The following is a 19,993-nucleotide window of genomic DNA, read 5'->3' on the forward strand; positions in this document are numbered from 1 at the left end:
TCCATCTATATATTGATGACTCAAGTATTTATCACAAACATCACTAACCTGCTTCTTCAACTTTCTTCGGAAGAACTCATACTTTCTTTTGTAATCCCTGGAGTAGGGCACTGCCTTTAGTGGGAAATTTTGGAAAAATAAAGAAGTTTAGGTTGTTTTTATGCTGGAACAATTTTTAAAGTTCCCGGCAGGGTATTTTATGAACATACGTTAAGGGCATGAAAAGAAAAATATTTGGAAAGAAAAGTTTAATTAGAAGAAAAACAAATACAAAACTTTAAAATATTTAATTTCTCTGTTTAAGACAAAATTATATTCAGCAATTCCTATGGCTGTAATTTTCATTATGCAATATTCTCAAAATGCAGCATGCCAGAAATAGGAAATTTCTTCCAGGTAGAGAAATACTAGAAACAAAAATTTCCATTTCTAAAGAGACTTTCAAAGTGATTTCTCCATTAAACAGGCAATGTGAAAAGCGTACTTTTTCCTTGAACTCCAAGGAATTGCCTTTTTGAGCCATTAAAGGACTACATGTTGAGATAGTAAATAGTAATAAAAAAAGGTATCTTCAGTTTTATTTTTATGAATTAGAAAACAAAATCTGAATAAAATGGAAAAAGCAGCTATAAAAAAGGATAATAATTTTCCTATCTGACTACAGTTATCATACATGGTAATATTTATACTTAAGTGTGGATGTGTCTTACATACTGGGCATTTACAATGATTTCTTTTTCTTTTTTTTTTTTTAAATTTATTTATTATTATTATACTTTCAGTTGTAGGGTACATGTGCATAACGTGCAGGTTTGTTACATATGTATACTTGTGCCATGTTGCTGTGCTGCACCCATCAACTCATCATTTACATCAGGTATAACTCCCAATGCAATCCCTCCCCCCTCCCCCCTCCCCCCTCCCCATGATAGGCCCCGGTGTGTGATGTTCCCCTTCCCGAGTCCAAGTGTTCTCATTGTTCAGTTCCCACCTATGAGTGAGAACATGCGGTGTTTGGTTTTGTGTTCTTGTGATAGTTTGCTAAGAATGATGGTTTCCAGCTGCATCCATGTCCCTACAAAGGACACAAACTCATCCTTTTTTATGGCTGCATAGTATTCCATGGTGTGTATGTGCCACATTTTCTTAATCCAGTCTGTCACTGATGGACATTTGGGTTGATTCCAAGTCTTTGCTATTGTGAATAGTGCTGCAATAAACATACGTGTGCATGTGTCTTTATAGCAGCATAATTTATAATCCTTTGGGTATATACCCAGTAATGGGATGGCTGGGTCATATGGTACATCTAGTTCTAGATCCTTGAGGAATCGCCATACTGTTTTCCATAATGGTTGAACTAGTCTACAATCCCACCAACAGTGTAAAAGTGTTCCTATTTCTCCACATCCTCTCCAGCACCTGTTGTTTCCTGACTTTTTAATGATCGCCATTCTAACTGGTGTGAGATGGTATCTCATTGTGGTTTTGATTTGCATTTCTCTGATGGCCAGTGATGATGAGCATTTTTTCATGTGTCTGTTGGCTGTATGAATGTCTTCTTTTGAGAAATGTCTGTTCATATCCTTTGCCCACTTTTTGATGGGGTTGTTTTTTTCTTTTTCTTTTTCTTTTTTTTGAGATGGAGTCTCGCTCTGTCACCCAGGCTAGAACGTGGTGGTGCAATCTCTCAGCTCACCGCAACCTCCGCCTCCTGGGTTCAGGTGATTCTCCTGCCTCGGCCTCCCAAGTAGCTGGGACTACAGGTGTCTGCTACCATGCCTAACTAATATTTTTTGCATTTTTAGTAGAGACAGGGTTTCACCATATTGGCCAGGCCGGTCTTGAACTCCTGACCTCAGGTGATCCACCTGCCTTGGCCTCCCAAAATGCTGGGATTACAGGTGTGAGCCTGGCCTGATTTCTATAAAAAAATTTAAGAATGACCCTGGAGTGGATAGGGTGCTGCTACTTCCTCATCTGGATACACTCTCTGCTCCTCTTTGATTTGTGGAGGACTGTCAACATTCTTGTTCAGACAGTGGCAGGCACCCGCCTGAGCTCAGCAGCCCACAATGCCTTAGCATTCCGACCGTCTGGCTCACCTGTCTCCCACTGCTATTGCATAGGGTAAAGATAATGACGTCATAGAATCTTTTCAAATAACTGAGACTTGGAGTATGGGAAATGGGGGAGAGGAGAGAGAATGGCCAATGTGCTTTCCTCTCAATGCCTGTAGGGTTATGCCCTTGAGTATCTGCTCTTGAAGAGACAGGTGAGGGGACAGTCCCATCAGAGCACATCGGCACAGAGAGACTTACTGGTCCAGTTATTGCTACGTTCTGCAACCGAGGATCTTCCCATTGTGTTCTTTTTATATCTGAAGGGAAGAAAAAGAAAAATGGTGAACTTTCTCACACATAAAATTTATTACAAAAAATAACATAATGAAAAATCGCATTGCACATACTGTGATTTATGTAGAAGATTCTTCCATCTGTGTGAGTTCTCTCTTCCCATCCTGGCTATAATGAAGAATGTATTTCAATTATGTTAGGATAGGGTTTTAGATTAATGGATAGAAAAACAGCACTGGTTGTATGGTTAACTTGCATATTCCATTCGATTCTTAGAAGGTATCAACCTTTTTTAATTTTTAATTTTATTTTTATTTTGTTGAGATGGAGTCTTGCTCTTTCACCCAGGCTGGAGTGCAGTGGCGCTATCTTGGCTCACTGCAAGCTCCGCCTCCCGGGTTTACGCCATTCTCCTGCCTCAGCCTCCCGAGTAGCTGGGACTACAGGCGCCCACCACCACGTCCGGCTAATTTTTTGTATTTTTAGTAGAGACGGGGTTTCACCGTGTTCGCCAACATGGCGTGTTGGCCAGGATGGTCTGGATCTCCTGACCTCGTGATCCACCCACCTCAGCCTCCCAAAGTGCTGGGATTACAGGCATGAGCCACGGCGCCCAGCCTACATTTTAATAATAATATTAATTATAGCTGATAAAGAACGACTATATCCAAAAATACAAAATATTTGAGATAGCCAAGTTAGATGGGTTAGCATTTCTATACACTTACAGGTAAAGGCCCTAGATCACTGGAAGTATCAAGTGATGTCTTTCCTCTCAGATGGGCTGGAATTTTCAATCTTGGATCTTCCTTTTTTGGTAGAGTAAATAAAGAACAATACACACACACAAATTTTAAAATAATGAAAGTCAGTCTGTTACCATGTTTTCTAGCATCAATGGATATTTAAAATATTCTCTTGTAAAAGTCAATTTATACTTTATTTCCTAAATATGTGACATAATATTTTCTCCTTCTAAAATCTATCACTCTCAGGCTATAATATCAAAAGGAATAAGGAGCAGTTCTCAGGGATCACCACTAACTAGTAATCTCTTTTGCCCCACGCTTTAGGAAATGTGTCACATACGGCTTTTCTCTATGTAAAAACTGGTGAAAGAGTGGGACATTAAATTGGACCACATGATATTTCTTTCATTGATTTTTTTTGAGATGGAGTTTCACTCTTGTCACCCAGGCTGGAATGCAATGGCACCATCTCAGCTCACTGCAACCTCTGCCTCCCAGGTTCCAGGGATTCTCCTGCCTCAGTCTCCTGGGTAGCTGGGATTACAGGCATGCACTACCATGCCCGGCTAAATTTTTGTATTTTTAGTAGAGATGGGGTTTCACCATGTTGGCCAGGCTAGTCTTGAACTCCTGACCTCAGATGGTCCACTCACCTTGGCCTCCCAAAGTGCTGGGATTACAGGCGTAAGCCACCGTGCCCGGCCCTGGACCACATGATATTTCTAAGCCCCAGAACATACATTTTGCCAGCTATCTGTTCAAGGGTTGATTAATATTTTTGAATAACAGGAAGGTAAGCCCAAAAACGTTATCAAAGGCCAATTCAGAATGTTAAAAAAGAGAACAAAATTCAATTTATTTGGTTTAATTTACATATATTATCTTAATAGTATTAATTTATTAAATAATTTTAGTATTATTTAAGCTATGTTGGTCTTTTAATAATTAAAATCTATTCATCTGCTGCTAATTTTAAGTAATTTTTCTTTTTATTTATTTATTTTTTTGAGATGGAGTCTCGCTCTGTTGCCCAGGCTGGAGTGCAGTGGTGCGATCCCAGCTCACTACAAGCTCCACCTCCTCGGTTCATGCCATTCTCCAGCCTCAGTCTCCCAAGCAGCTGAGGTTTCACCATGTTAGCCAGGATGGTCTTGATCTCCTGATCTTGTGATCTGTCCCCCTCAGCCTCCCAAAGTGCTGGGATTACGGGCGTGAGTCACTGTACCTGGCCTTTAAGTAATTTTTCTGTTAGTAGTAAGCCAAGCACTAAACAACTTTAAGCCTTATCTTAAAATAAAAATACTTGTTTTACCTAGCCTCACAAGGTTTTTCTGATATTAAATGAGATATGGATTCAAAAGTGCTTTGGATCTATAAAGCCTCATATAAAAGCAAAGGGTTATTCCTATATATCTTCCTAAGCATTTGTGGCTAGTGAGCTAAAAACTGGAAATAGGAAGTAAACATGAATATCTCCGTAATCCAAAACAATATTAAAAAGAGGCATAAGCATTACCTTGAATACATATAATATTATTAAGAATTCAATATATCTTTCAATGAATATTAGGAAACACAGGTTATGGAAATACACACTTAAAGATTGTAAGGAACTATACATAAGAGATGATTATTGTTGTTATAAATTTAAATGGAAGAGTGTCAAAGTTACCCAGGTGGTGGTTTTAGTGTTGTGGTCAATAAAGAAAGGCCTCCCATTTGGCGCATGTCGGACTTCCCAGCCTTTAGGAAGGAATCCTTGCTCAATTTCAGATGGCTGGGTCACCTGCTGGCTTGAATCACTGGTGGAGGCTTGTGACTGAGGGCCCGCAGAACTCTGGCTTGATGTCAGCTGACTGGTCTCCACTGTGGCCTAGCACATTAATGAAATCATACTGTAATATTTTATAGAGAGAAAACTCACAAATGGATGCAGTTAAAAAGGTAACCTAACCTGCAAACAGAATACACACCCTCCATTAAAGAGATTCTACATATTTGAGGCTCATTTTCAAATGTAGTTATGGCATATTAATATTTTCCCAACATTTTAATAATGCATTACATTTCATAACATTTAATAACACTTTTCCAATACATTATTTTGTATAACTTTATTTTTACAGTAATTTATAATTTCTCAACTCATTCTCAAGCAGTAAGATGGTAGTTAACAGTCTGCTGTGGGTGCATCTGGCTGAAGGAGCGAGGTCCACAAGCGCAAGTCCTAGCCGCAAGGGGAGCTCTGGTGCCTATAGGAGGAGGTCGTCTTTGTTTTCCCAAAACTCATAGGATGGGGAATTCTTCATACACAGAAGTAGATTCAAATGTTGGGCAGACAAAATGAATGGCAAATATCTACCACAGAAATGGATAAGTGAAATGTAACATATTCATGACGGAATATTAGTAGTTAAGAGAAATACACTGGATCTATAAATAACAATATAGACAGAGCTTTAAAACAATGTTAAGCAAAAAAAGGTGTAGACTTATGGGGCAAAGTTTTTTTTAATTGAGCAGCACCTCATTCTGTAAAATAAAATGAGTGTTCTCTCATTGCAAAATTAGAAACACAGGCATATAAACAATATTTTACATTTTCTTTTCTTTTTTTTTTTTGGAGACGGAGTTTTGCTCTGTTGCCCAGGCTGGAGTACAGGGGCGCAATCTTGGCTCATTGCAAGCTCCACCTCCCAGGTTCGATCAATTCTCCGGCCTCAGCCTCCCAAGTAGCTGGGATTACAGGCATGTGCCACCATGCCCGGCTAATTTTATTTTACATTTTTAAAGCTCTTTATGTAAGTATATAAAAAAGGCTAAAAGAATACACAAGAAATTCAAGATGGTGGATCCCCCTGGGGAATGGGACCAAGAGCTTGGCTAAAAGGAATTTAGCTTAATCTATAAGACTCTATTTTTAAAAATAAAATGTCTGGAAATTAATATGGTAACTTGTTAATGATGGTAATTCTGAGTGTAAAGAATATGTGCATTTGCTGTATTATTCTCTGCACTTTTCAGTGCTAAAATATTTCTCAACAAGAGACACGGTGGTAAGAGAAAATAAATATTTTGCTAAACACTTACAAGGAAATATTATAGATGAAACTGTTGCCAAGGGGAGGTGTCATCAGCATAAACTTCTTTTTTTTGAGATGGAGTTTCGCTCTTGTTGCCCAGACTGGAGCACAATGGCACAATCTCGGCTCACTGCAACCTCCGCCTCTTGGGTTCAAGTGATTCGCCTGCCTCAGTCTCCCGAGTAGCTGGGATTACAGGCATGCGCCACCATACCTGGCTAATTTTTGTATTTTTAGTAGAGATGGGGTTTCTCCGTGTTGATCAGGCTGATCTTGAACTCCCAACCTCAGGTGATCCACCCGCCTAGGTCTCCCAAAGTGCTGGGATTACAGGCATGAGCCACCTTGCCCAGCCCAGCATAAACTTCTTTAATAGATACCAATCGACAAGATTATCTTTTAGTTAAAATAACAATCTTAACTATTCAAATTACAAAAATACCCCAAAACTAGATCATTTGCTTTTTCCTTATTCTCATTTGAACTTGTTTTATATAATAACAAGTGGTAATTCATGTATATTAGAGATTCATAGGGAATGGCAGACACTTAACATCAGTGTCAGAAAATAAATAATTAGAAGATGCTACGGCCAGGCACGGTGGCTCATGCCTGTAATTCCAGCACTTTAGGAGGCTGAGGTGGGTGGATCACCTGCGATAGGAGTTTCAGATCAGTCTGGCCAACATAGTGAAACCCCATCTCTACTAAAAATACAAAAATTAGCTGGGCGTGGTGGCGTGTGCCTGTAGTCCCAGCTACTTGGGACGCTGAGGCAGGAGAATTGCTTGAACCCAGGAGGCAGCGGTGCAGTGAGCCAAGATCACGCCATTGCACTCCAGCCTGGGTGACAAGAGCGAGACTCCATCTCAAAAAAAAAAAGAAGATTCTAGAAGTATCCAGCGTATACTACAAAGTGATGTACTAGTTGACATAGGGATGTGACAGTTGAAATCCTATAAGAAAGCAAGTGAACAAAATGCAGGATACCTGTACAGTGGGCTTTGTCCAAGTAGTCGTTCTGGAATTGTGATCTACATAATATGATCTTCCTCTTTCATCTTGTTTTTCTTCCCAACCTGGTGGTAATCCAGATGAAGTAGGCAAAAGCTACAGTGAAGCATAACAGAAGAATTAAATACATCAAGTTTAAGAATCCTTCTATCACCCCCAAAAGTTCCCTCCGTCCCTATCCCTACTCTCAGCCGGAAACAACCACTCATCTGCTCTCTGTTGCTACAATTTTGCCTTTTCTAGAAATATATATATATATATAGAGAGAGAGAGAGAGAGCGAGCGAGAGAGAAACAGAGTCTTGCTCTGTTGTCCAGGCTGGAATGCAGTGGTGCAATCTTGGCTCACTGCAACCTCTGCCTCTCGGGTTCAAGCTATTCTCGTGCCTCAGCCTCCCGAGTAGCTGGGATTACAGGCATGTGCCAACACACGCAGCTAGTTTTTGTATTTTTAGTAACAACAGGGTTTCACCATATTGGCCAGGCTGGTCTTGAACTCCTGACCTCAAGTGATCCACCTGCCTCAGCCTCCCAAAATGCTGAGGTTACAGGCATGAGCCACTGTGCCTGACCAGAAGACTTAAATATTAACAAGAAAGAATCCTTTGAAAAGCACCACATCCCTTCTTCACTACTTGCTTGCTTTAAAACAATTCATATTTTATTTTATTTTGAACTAAAACCATGTATTATAATAAAAATGGGTAAATTATACATTTTAGTGAAGTAAACCACATTTCAAATATTTTAAAATGTGCAAAATAAAGTGTACAGTATTTCACTTGGGGAAAAAAAACACTAGAACAATAATGTTGAGAGTGATAACAACCCTAATAAAACATCCCAACAATAACAAGCACACGCTCTGTTTAACACGGATAATGTCATTTATTTCCCACCCGAATTTCAATGAGATAATTACTAATACTGGCTCATTTTACTGATGAGTAAACAGAAGCTTACAATATAGAAGTAACTTGCTACTACACTTGGTCTTAGCCAGAAGGCCGAGAGTGATGGAATTAACCTGTTAAGCGACATTGCTTCTAAGGAATGGAGCTGAGATTTGAACCCAGGTAATCTAACAACAGAAATCATGCTTATCTGCTGAATCAAGGGTTACTCCTGCCTTGTTTCTCTAAAAGCTAGGAGATGCTATTTATCATAGTTTGTTAAAAATGAGTAAAGAGAGGTTTGGTTGTTTCCAGGCTTACTTAAAATAGTCCTAAATCCAGGCTGGGTGTAGTGGCTCACCCCTATAATCCCAGCACTTTGAGAGGCTGAGGTGGGTGGATCACCTGAGTTCAGGAGGTTGAGGCCAGCCTGGCCAACATGGTGAAACCTCGTCTCTACTAAAAATACAAAAAAAAATTAACTGGGCATGGTGGTGGGCACCTATCCCAGCTACTCAGGAGGCTGAGACAGGAGAACTGCTTGAACTGGGAGGCAGGGGTTACAGTGATCTGAGATCGCACCATTGCACTCTAGCCTGGGCAACAGAGCAAAACTCCGACTCAAAAAAAACCACAAAAATTAGCTGGGCATGGTGGTGCATGCCTGCAGTACCAGCTACTCAAGAGGCTGAGGCAGGAGAATCGCTTGAACCCAGGAGGCGGAGGTTGCAGTGAGCTGAGATTGCGCCACTGCACTCCAGCCTGGGCAACAGAGCAAGACTCTGTCTCCAAAAAAAAAAAAAAAAAGTCCTAAATCTGGCCTTCCTGTTGTTATTTTGAAGCAGATTAGACCTGGTTTAGTGTGGCTCCTTAAGGTGTCTTACAACATAAAAACCAACACCACCAGGCTCCACACTGAAGACACCACTTACTAGATACACAGGAGCCCTACATACTTTGCTGACAGTTGTGATGAACTGTTAGATCACAAAATGATGGATTTAAATGCTGCCCAGTTCTACAAATGTCCATCAGCTGGTGAACAGATAAATGTAGTGGATATATCTCTACAATGGAATACCGTGCACTAATAGAGGCATGCAATAACATGGATCTATGTGAAAACAGCATGCTAAGTGAAAAAGGTCAGACACATAAGCTTACACCCTACAACTCCCTTTACATGAGATTTCTAGAAAAGGCAAAACTGTAGCAATAGAGAGCAGATGAGTGGTTCCTTGCAGCTGAGAGTAGGCATAGGGATTGAGGGAACTTTTCGGGCTGATAGAAGGTTCTTAAACTTGATTGTGGTGATGTCTCCATAACTGTATACATTTACAAAAACTCTTTAATTGTATGATCAAACATGGCTGGATTTTATGGTATGTAAATTATACTCCAAGACAGCTCTTAAAAAAAAAACCCAATCAATGTATTGAGGGGAAAAAAAGGCATGGAAACAATTTTTCTGGTACATAAAATATAAATCATCTCAAGATTCTGCTGCTCATCCGAAGCACCTAAAGTAGTGTCTTGGGTGAATATCTGTCAGTCAATGAGAACTTCCACATATTCATTGTATAGAGGACATTATAAGGTGCAGAGGGAAAAATACCAGGAACTCGACTTGAGCAGGCTCTGATCTAATGGAGGAGGCTGGACAGATGACAGTGAGTGACAGTAAGGCTGGCGAAGGTAGTCTTTCAATGGCATCTGTCCTCTTGTTGATGGTCAATATTGACCAGAGCAATGGTTGCATAGGTGGGTGACGTCTCATTCCTCAGCACAGGATCTGTGTCCCATTCTTAGTGCAGGGTGTTATTCAGACAGATAAACCACTCATGGGCTGAGGATTTTGAAGCCTCTGCATTGCTGTCCTAGAACATACCCTGTTTTTCAAAGCTGATATCTAGACTGCCATTCCAAATTCCAGATGGTTGGGGAAGAAAATGAGAAAGCCATTCCAAGCAGGGAAATGGAATGCACGCAGACTCAGAAGCGGGAGAGAATCAGGACATGGGAACAGTCTGCTTGGAAGAAAAAGCATAGACAGGAATGAAGGCAGCAGGAGGCTTCTGTTGGGGGATAAGGAGAAGGGTAGGCTGAAGAGGCTGGGAGCCTGGGAGTTTTACTTTAGTTTCAAAAACAAGTAGGGTCTTTGGAAAAGGGAGACAAACTCAGAGTAGTGAGGCTTGTGTCAGGAAGAGGATGGAGGCAGGGTTAAGGTTCAAGCTGCCATCCAGGCTGTGACTGGGACAGCACTGAGCAGGAAGCAGAAGGCCTTAGTAGACTGGTGGATGTGATACTGCAGGGAAGAAACAGACCAGGGACTGATAAACTCCAGCCTGGCCGCCAGCCGTGTCAATGCCAGTGCACACCTGAGTGATGAAACCCTGGCTATGCTTCATGTACAGGGCAGACATGGCTGCTGGATGCCATGTGCTTACGCAGAGCATCGGCAATTGGACACAGTGATCCTGAATTGTATGCTGCATGCAGCGGACCACCTCTAGCCAGCACGGCGCTTCAACCGACAAGCCCAGATACCACCCACAGTCACCAGTATGCAGAGACTTTGCTTTTAACATGGGAGAGACAGTTCTGCATGTTTTGTCTTTGAGGCCTTTCCCTGAACATCACCACCTGGAGCCTACATTCTCTGCTGTATTAGTTCCCTGTAAGGCAAACGTTCACACTTAGTCTTCTAAATAATAAAAAATAAAAAGAGATGCTGAGTTTTATATTTTTCTTGATTGATGGGAGAGGGTAAAACTCACCACAGGAAGTGCAGGTTGTTCCTCAAAAGTATAGGCTTGTAAGCTGCCTCTTCTGCTGGAATGATTCTTGTAAAAAAACAAGACAACAGAAGGAGAATACCTTGAGATTTGTCATTTGTCTCTGAGCATCAGCTAAGGTAGTGAGGGTAAGTATGACAGGGAAGAGAAGGCTGGCTAGGATGCAGCTGTCAAGACTGCAGGCTGAGGCACGTGGTCGCTCTCAGCCCCCAACGTGGACACCTTCACACATCCAGCTCCCACACCCCGGGTGCTGGACTGCCTCCTGGACACCTTCTCTTGAATGTCTCACAGAAACTATTCTCAAATACACTCTCTCTCCACTTTAGTTACTAGTTTTATTGTTGTTTTAACTTCAAGTTTTCATCTTTTGTCACTTCGATGACAATGGCAGCAATATCCTAATAAGTTTCCTCATTGTAAGTCTTACTTCCTTAAGTCCATTCTCCATGCTGCACGCTGCAGGTTCAGAGCATCCTGCAGTGCACAGCCAGTCCTGTCATTCTGGAGCTGAAGCCCATGACAGCACAGAAAACAATGCTTCCTGAGCACCACGACCTGCCTCTTCCTGACTTCTTCTGCCACTTCCCACTTTGCAATCCACCCCCTGGACATTCCAGACTACTTGTTTCCTGGAAATCTCTTGTTCATTCTTTCCTTATGTTTTTCTATTCATGCTATTATCACTATCCGAAATATCTTAGTTTTGTTATTTAACGACATCAAAATTTACAATGCACGTACAAATTAAATCAGAATATCCACTGTAGTACTGTTTATAATAGTACTGTAAACAATCTAAAGTCTTTTAATAGGAGACTGGTGAAATACCTTAAGGACGACTTGTACAATGGAATATGCCAGAGTTGAGTGATTGTTTTAGTTGGTTTCTAAAGGAGTACATCTATATATACTGAAATGGTTCAATGTCTAAGAGACAGCAAGTGAACAAAGCAAGTTACCAAAAAGTATGTTTAAGATGATCTCAGGCTAAAAAATCACCTACAAATGTATGTGTATGCATGCATGTTTATGAATATACAGAAAAAGTTTCCATATATGTATGCATGTGATTTATCACCAGCAAATCAATATCATTTATTCTTTAGTCTTTGACCACTAATAGTGACTGAGGGAGCATACACTAGTGGTAAGATGGAAAATTTAATTTTTATTTATTTATTATTTATTTATTTATTTATTTATATATTTTTTTTTTTTTTTTGAGACTGAGTCTCGCTCTGTCGCCCAGGCTGGAGTGCAGTGGCTGGATCTCAGCTCACTGCAAGCTCCGCCTCCCGGGTTCACGCCATTCTCCGGCCTCAGCCTCCCGAGTAGCTGGGACTACAGGCGCCCACCACCTCGCCCGGCTAGTTTTTTGTATTTTTAGTAGAGACGGTGTTTCACCGTGTTAGCCAGGATGGTCTCGATCTCCTGACCTCGTGATCCACCCGTCTCGGCCTCCCAAAGTGCTGGGATTACAGGCTTGAGCCACCGCACCCGGCCTATTTATTTTACTTATTTATTTTTTTGAGCCAGAGTCTTGCTCTGTCGCCCAGGCTGGAATGCAGAGGCATGATCTTGTCTCACTGCAACCTCCACCTCCCAGGTTCAAGCAATTCTCCTGCCTCAGCCTACTGAGTAGCTGGGATTACAGACACGTGCCACTGTACCCGGCTAATTTTTATATTTTTAATAGAGACGGGGTTTCGCCATGTTGGCCAGGCTGGTCTCGAACTCCTGACCTCATGTGATCTGCCTGCCTTGGCCTCTCAAAGTGCTGGAATTACAGGTGTGAGCCACGATGCCCAGCCTTAAGTTTTATTTTATATACCTAAATACAATTTCAATTTGTAACCGTAACCATACAGTGCTTTAAAAATATTTTTAAAAAATAGATAACAATCATCCATGTTATAAAATTCGAAAGGAGCCTAGGCAACAATACTATACCCAGTCTCTACAAAAATTTTTTTAAAAATTAGTGGGGGTACAATGGCATGTGCCTGTAGTACCAGCTACTCCAGAGGCTGAGGTGGGAGAATCCCTTGAGCTCAGAAGTTTGAGATTGCGGTGAGCTATGATCATGCTACTGCACTCCAGCCTGGGCGACAGTGAGATCCTATCTCAAAAAACCAAAAGGTACAAACAATATATATCCTGTTCATTCTTTGCCTCTCTTCAGAGGCAAGCAACGTTACTAGTTTCCTGTTTCGTTCTTGAGTAAATCATACACACATTTATGCTCTGCATTTAAGTAATTTACATAAATCCTGGCATAACAAACACACTACCTTGCTGTTTTTCATTTACCAGCAGCTCTTAGGGATTGTTCCATCTGACATATACACTTGAGCCCACCTTACTCTCTTCAATGGCTGCATAGTATCACACTATATGGTTGCCAGGTATTACTTTAAGTAAAAAAAAAAATACCAGGAAGAAAAGGGATGGGACTGCATGTGATTTATCACCAGTGAATCAATATAGTTTATTCTTTTTTTTTTCTTGAGATGGAGTTTCACTGTCACCTAAGCTGGAGTGCAATGGTGCGATCTTGGCTCACTGCAACCTCTGCCTCCTGGGTTCAAGCAATTCTTCTACCTCAGCCTCCTGAGTAGCTGGGATTACAGGTGTGCACCACCACACCCAGCTATTTTTATATTTTTAGTAGTGACAAGATTTCGCCGTGTTGCCCAGGCTGGTCTTGAACTCCTGACCTCAAGCCATCTGTCCGCCTCAGCCTCCCAAAGTGCTGGGATGATGGGCATGAGCCACCATGCCCGGCCTAATGTAGTTTATTCTTTAGGTCTTTGACTGCCCTGTCCTACCCTCCTGTGAAAAAATGAAATGAATGAAGACAGAACAGACAAATGGAAGAAAAGAAGGGCAGGAGGCAGGCAGGCAGATTTATTGGTGAATATTCATATTCACGTACAACTATCTACTGTGAAGCTTCTTGAAGAAGATGCTAGAGCAGAGGTTAGCACACATTTCCTGTTAAGGTCCAGACAGTAAATACTGACTGTGGGCCATATGGTTGCTGCTGTAACTACTCAATTCAGATGATGTAGTGTGAAAGCAGAGATGGGCAATATCTAAACAAATGATGTGGCTGTATTTCAGTGGTAATTATTCATAACAGGCAGCTGCCGATTTGGCCCACCGGTTGTAGTTTGCTTTCCTCTGCACTAGAATATAAGTCCCATGAAGGCAGGAGATATTGTTAATTTTATTTACTGATGTATCCTCAGTAACTAGCATATAGTATCTTGCTCTCAATAAATATTTACTTGCTCTCAATAAATATTTACTAACTAAATGACAGGCATGAAAACCTCAACTGGAAATGACAAATAGCATCCTCTCAGAGAGTAATCTTTGGCTCCTACTGAATCTCCCGATGATAGAGTTTAGACAGCTAGCTATGAAGTTCTCATCATAGAAGCATATGCTGGAATACTTTATTCTGAACCCTATGGACAACAGTTTTTACAGTAGTGGCTGAAGTGAAAATGTCATCGATTTCCTTGTTTAGTCAAAGTATATCAGTTCTTATTCATATATACCTGTTGGTGACATTTGTGATATCATGTTAAAACTTCAGGTCAGAAGCAGTGGCTCATGCCTGTAATCCCAGCACTTTGGGAGTCTGAGGCGGGTGGATCACTTGAGGCTAGGAGTTCAAGACCAGCCTGGTCAACAGGGTCAAAGTCCTCCATCTCTACTAAAAATACAAAAATTAGCTGGGTGTGGTGGTGTGCGCCTGTAATCCCAGTTATTCAGGAGGCTAAGGCATGAGAATCGCTTGAAGCTGGGAGGTGGAGTGTGCAGTGAGCCAAGACAGCACCACTGCACTCCAGTCTAGGTGACAGAGTGAGACGTCTCAAAACAAACAGACAAACAAACAAAAAACCAACTTCAGCATAACTGGGAGAGAGAAAAGCAGTCCCTAACATCCAGGAGCTGGCCTGGCACTCATAGGTAAGATCAAGACAAAATCAAAACCACTCTATAATTGTGGCTGAATATAGACAAAACATGAACACTGTCCAAGCCACAAAATACCAAACACTTCCCTCTCCTGGCAAATGTGAGTGACTGTTCTACTTTGCTAATCATAGCTTTAGCCTCACTACGGATAAGATTTGAGATGCAAAATCATAGAATTATCCCTGATTCCCAACAGCATCTCACACAGAGCAAAGTCCTGCTTCCTAAAACCCTCTTCAAAATCACTTAATGGGAGCCCAAATCCTTAAAGTCTTTTCTAACATTCTGCTACCAAAACACCATGGTGCGTGTTCTCCCTTGCCGAAATGAATAATAAACCCAAGTTGTTCAATTACAAATGTGTCCCTAGTGATTTTTGTCTGGAGGGTATTCACATAACGGAAATTTGGCTGCCATGACTCTGGTCCATACTATTGATGGGGATATTTGAAAAATGCCCATGTTATAAAGTCCCAAGATCCCTAACATATTATTACATATTATTGCATTTAAGACAAAATTTTACATAAAAGTTAGTTGTTGAATGGTATAATAAGCATAATATAAACTACTGAAGCCATAACAAAATCTAAGAGCATCTTACTGAGCTGGATGCTGACTGGCTTGTGGCTGAATTTCCAAAAATGGTGAGTCTGGCATTCAATTCTTCTGCAAGATGAGTTGGAACATCCAAGTTACTTGATGGTGGAGGTGATGGGAAGGCCTGGCTACTATACATGGTGGCTTCATCTTCTCTTATAATTTCCCAGTTCTAAAATGAACAGAATAAGCTTGAGGCACACATACTTTATTGCTATAACGTGTCTATCAAGGAGAACTAGGAAACTACTTATACCTCGGAAGACTCTCGGTTATCAACACTTTCTGTTTCCTCGGATATTTGCCGCCTGGTGGTAAATGCACGTTGTGCTTGCAGTTGAATGTTGCCATTCTCAGCATCTGTTAGGTTGTCCCTATATTGGAAGTATAAAAAGTCATCATCCATGTCTTAAGCAGTTAAAATGATTGTCAAAGATTCTGTGATCGTTGAAAAAAAAATCTACATTAGATCAATAAAAAAATGTATTGTCTGGCCGGGTGCGGTGGCTCACGCCTGTACTCCCAGCACTTTCGGAGGCCGAGGCAGGTGGATCATGAGGTCAGGAGATCGAGACCATCCTGGCCAACATGGTGAAACCCCATCTCTACTAAAAATACAAAAAATTAGCTAGGCGTGGTGGTGGGTGCCTGTAGTCCCAGCTACTTGGGAGGCTGAGGCAGGAGAATGACATGAACCCGGGAGGCAGAGCTTGCAGTGAACCGAGATCACGCCACTGCACTCCAGCCTGGGCAACAGAGCGAGACTGCGTCTCAAAAAAAAAAAAAAAAAGTATTGTCTTTGATCAAAGGCTATTTCAACATGCATGGATTCAATCATGGGTAGGCAGACTGGTATATTTAGAGGACCTTACTGAGTTTAAGGTTTTGTGGAAAGGTACAACATGTCTGATTTGATATTTAAGTGTCACTGTGTCTAGGATAATGTCCAACACATATAGGTACTCAAAAATATTTGTTGAATGAATGACTATCAGAGAGCTTCACAGATTATTTCATTACATTATTTTGCCATGTTATTATAAGAGTGATAGAGTTACACATACATTTTTGTGAATCAGATAGTATATTTTCTAGAATTGGTCTTAAGCCAGGAGTAGAGTACTCCGTGCATCAATGTGAAGGGCAGAATGAAAGATGGTGTCATAATTTTATAATGAAAAGCTTAGGAATTACATATCTGTTAGGAATGGTATCTGTTTTTGGTAATATACAGTCATGAGCCTGTTCTGAAAGCGGTAATAGTAAAGATTTGTCTGAGCTTAGGAGTACAATAAATCAGATTGGACGGTTAATGAGCATTTAAAAAAAAATAGAAAGAATGAATAAGACCTAGTATTTGATAGCTTAACAGGTGACCACAGTCAATAATAATTGAATTGTACATTTAAAAACAACCAGAAGACTGTAATTGGATTGTTTGTAAGAAAAAGGATAAAGGCTTGTGAGGATGGACACCCCACTTTCCACGATGTGATTATTATGCCTTGCATGCCTACATCAAAACATCTCATGTACCCCACAAATATATATACCTATTAGGGACCCACAAACATTTAAAAAAAAATCAGATTGAACACCCTTACCCCAAGTCATTTATATTATTCTAATTATTTGCATTTAATATAACCAGTCTATCAGATCAAGAATTTTGTTCAAATATTTAATAATAAAATTATTGTTAATTTATTTAACGCCACATGAGCTCAGGCTAGTTGGAAGACCAGTTCTTACTGTACTGTAGCTAAAGAAAACATAACTTTGATACATAGTTCTAAGGGAAAACTTGTTTTTTTTCCCCCGAAATATTTGATTTTGGCTACCTGAAAATGACATCAGCCACAGTGAAAGAAATGTCATTTTGCTCAAGTAAGGCTTGCCATAATACTGAGGTATGCAACAGGGCAATTCTGCAGAATTTTATAGTGTCTTCAGCTTTGCAGTCTGTATGTCACTCTATGAAGACTGAAGCTTCTGTGCCATGAAGTACTTGAATTGCTGATTTGTTTTGGAAGGATATGAGAACAGAAAATATCTATGACAGTGCCTGGCATATATCAGGCACAAAATATCAAAGCCAAAAATTAGGAGACTAATGAACACATTAAAAAATTACAAGTATGTTTCAAACAGAAGACTAAAGGAAGACTTTATAAGACTATATGGAAGGAAAAATGGAAGGGGATTTGAGAATAAATATGAATGGGAGATTTTATAAATGTATACACAGTTTAATGATAATAAAAAAAAAAAATCACTGAGGAGACATAAGTTAGAATATGTTGAAAGTCGTTCCATCTTTGATCTGTGCATGCTGGAAGTTGTGTGGATATTGACCAGACTATCAAATGGGTGTTTAACGTAAGACCCTTATTATTGAGTCCTTTATATTTTACAAAAAATTTATATTTTAAAAAGAGTACTGTAAAAATTAACATTTTATTATATTTTAATAATAAACTATAAAAATTCTCTAAGACTTCTAATTCAGCCTAAAAAGAAATATATACCATTTGTGGCTATATAATAATTAAAAACTTATTAAAATTAAGAGACAATTAAAAGGGCAGTATCTAGTGTCAAATAATTTTGAATATTATCAAGTCATTTAAAAAAAGAAACAGCAGAGTTAGGATTTTCAAAGTCCTGGGCCATAAAAATCCTAGTATTCTTATAGTTTATGGATCACTATACTGTTATGAATCCATCTGAGATATGACTTCAAAATGAAAATTCGTAAAGTGCTTCCAGATTAAAATTGTGAAAGCCATCAGCACATACTGAGGGGTTGGTCTTTTCCACTGTGTTCTTCTAGATTCATGGTTTACATAGTAGGTCCTTCCAAGGATATCCTGCCTCTCTTCCCACCCTGGAGGTAGAGGAGAAGGTTCCTGTTGTTGCTGCAAATGGCAAGCAGCATCTGGTTGGTCCAAAACAACCCAGCCAGGCTGAAAAACACGATGGTAGCAATTAAGTTTATGCATGACTTTTTTAACTTTAGAAATTATATGCTAAAGGAAATTTAAAAAGAGATTTATTATACCAAGTTTTAGAAATTATGCATAGACAGAATTAACAATCCTCAATTTTTAAGACCATAATATACTTTATGATAATGAAGACTTTTTTTTTTTTTTTGCAAAAATGGTAACCATTGAAATTTTGTCTAAAATTGTCCAAAACTTTTTCAAAAAAAAAACTTTAAAGGCACAAGCCTGTAAAGTTTCCACCAGGTTCTGCCTGGGTGACAGAAGCAGACCCTGTCTCAAAACAACAATAAAACAGAACTTTAAGACAAATCTATTTAAAATTTTCATAACAAAAAAGTAATGAAAGCATGTGAGGTGACAGATTTAATTAGCCTGATTTCATCATTCTGCATGTAAGTATATACCAAAACATCACATTGTCCTCCATAAATATATACAATTATTGTTTGTCAATCAAAAATAAAATTTAAAAAAATCTAAAAGAAAAAAAGGACAAAAAATCTTTTAAATAAACAACCATGGAAAGTTGGAAAGCACTGAGAAATTGAGAAGCATAGTTTACTCGTGTAATCTTAGGCTATTCTCTAAATTATCAGCTGAATGAGGGCAAGGATTATTTCTCATTGGTCATTGTCTTTCCTGCAGAGAAAGCACCTTGTTTATGGTAGAAATCAATAACTATCTGACACATGGAAAAAATCATTAGATAAAGGTCAAATGCATAGACGGGCAAGATACGGAACGGCAAATGATTTAGAAATAACTGCTACAGTGAATTCTCTAGTGATGGAAAAGTCATTCTGATTCCCTTGTCTGATTTCTCTCTTTCTCCTCCAGACCAAGGCAAGGCATTTTATCAAGTCATAAAACAGCCAAAGAAAGATTAAAAAAAAAAATGCACTGGAAGTTTGGTTTCTCAGAGACTAACAAGGGGCAAAATTAACATAAAGCCTTAGGGCAGTTAAAGTAGGAACTGATAGAAAAGAGTACCAAGAGTTAATGCTTTTATATGAGAAACCTCATAAAAGAAAAGGCAGTTGGTCAAAGATTCTATTAAATACCGATTGGTTAGGAAAGCATTAGAAACTGAAATAAACTGGTGAAGAAAATTTAAAAATGCTCCCAAAAGGACACAAAAGAAGACTTAAATAAAGGAAAGACATAGTTTAATCTTGGCAGTCTCATAGTTTAATCTTTGTGAGACTCAGTCTCACAAAGGTGTCAATTCTTCCCACGTTAATCTACAAATTTACCAAGATTCCAACAAAACTACATTATGATTTTAGAAGAATAGGCCGGGTGCAGTGGCTCAGGCCTATAATTCCAGCACTTTGGGAGGCCGAGGCAGGCAGATCACCGGAAGTCGGGAGTTTGAAACCAGCCTGACCAACATGGAGAAACCCCGTCTCTACTAAAAATACAAAATTAGCTGGGCGTGGTGGCGGGTGCCTATAATCCCAGCTACTTGGGAGGCTGAGGCAGGAGAATTGCTTGAACTCGAG

At 39.8% G+C, this 19,993-nt stretch overlaps 1 protein-coding gene across 2 annotated transcripts in view; it reads right to left on the reverse strand.

The window, feature by feature from the left end:
* LOC116272920 (E3 ubiquitin-protein ligase NEDD4-like) overlaps positions 1-19,993 on the reverse strand; it is a 50,948-nt gene that overhangs the window by 20,890 nt on the left and 10,065 nt on the right. For both annotated transcript variants that reach the window (XM_031661824.1, XM_031661825.1), the window contains 10 exons: positions 18,283-18,449; positions 15,740-15,857; positions 15,488-15,655; positions 10,873-10,938; positions 7,180-7,299; positions 4,779-4,979; positions 3,086-3,166; positions 2,471-2,525; positions 2,322-2,380; positions 49-114 (listed from right to left, as the gene is read on the reverse strand). In XM_031661824.1, coding sequence (XP_031517684.1) covers positions 49-114; positions 2,322-2,380; positions 2,471-2,525; positions 3,086-3,166; positions 4,779-4,979; positions 7,180-7,299; positions 10,873-10,938; positions 15,488-15,655; positions 15,740-15,857; positions 18,283-18,449 — 1,101 coding nt within the window. The remainder of the gene's footprint in view (positions 1-48; positions 115-2,321; positions 2,381-2,470; positions 2,526-3,085; positions 3,167-4,778; positions 4,980-7,179; positions 7,300-10,872; positions 10,939-15,487; positions 15,656-15,739; positions 15,858-18,282; positions 18,450-19,993) is intronic.

The sequence above is a fragment of the Papio anubis genome, unplaced genomic scaffold (genome assembly GCF_008728515.1).
Source record: "Papio anubis isolate 15944 unplaced genomic scaffold, Panubis1.0 scaffold259, whole genome shotgun sequence".
Taxonomy (NCBI): domain Eukaryota; kingdom Metazoa; phylum Chordata; class Mammalia; order Primates; family Cercopithecidae; genus Papio; species Papio anubis.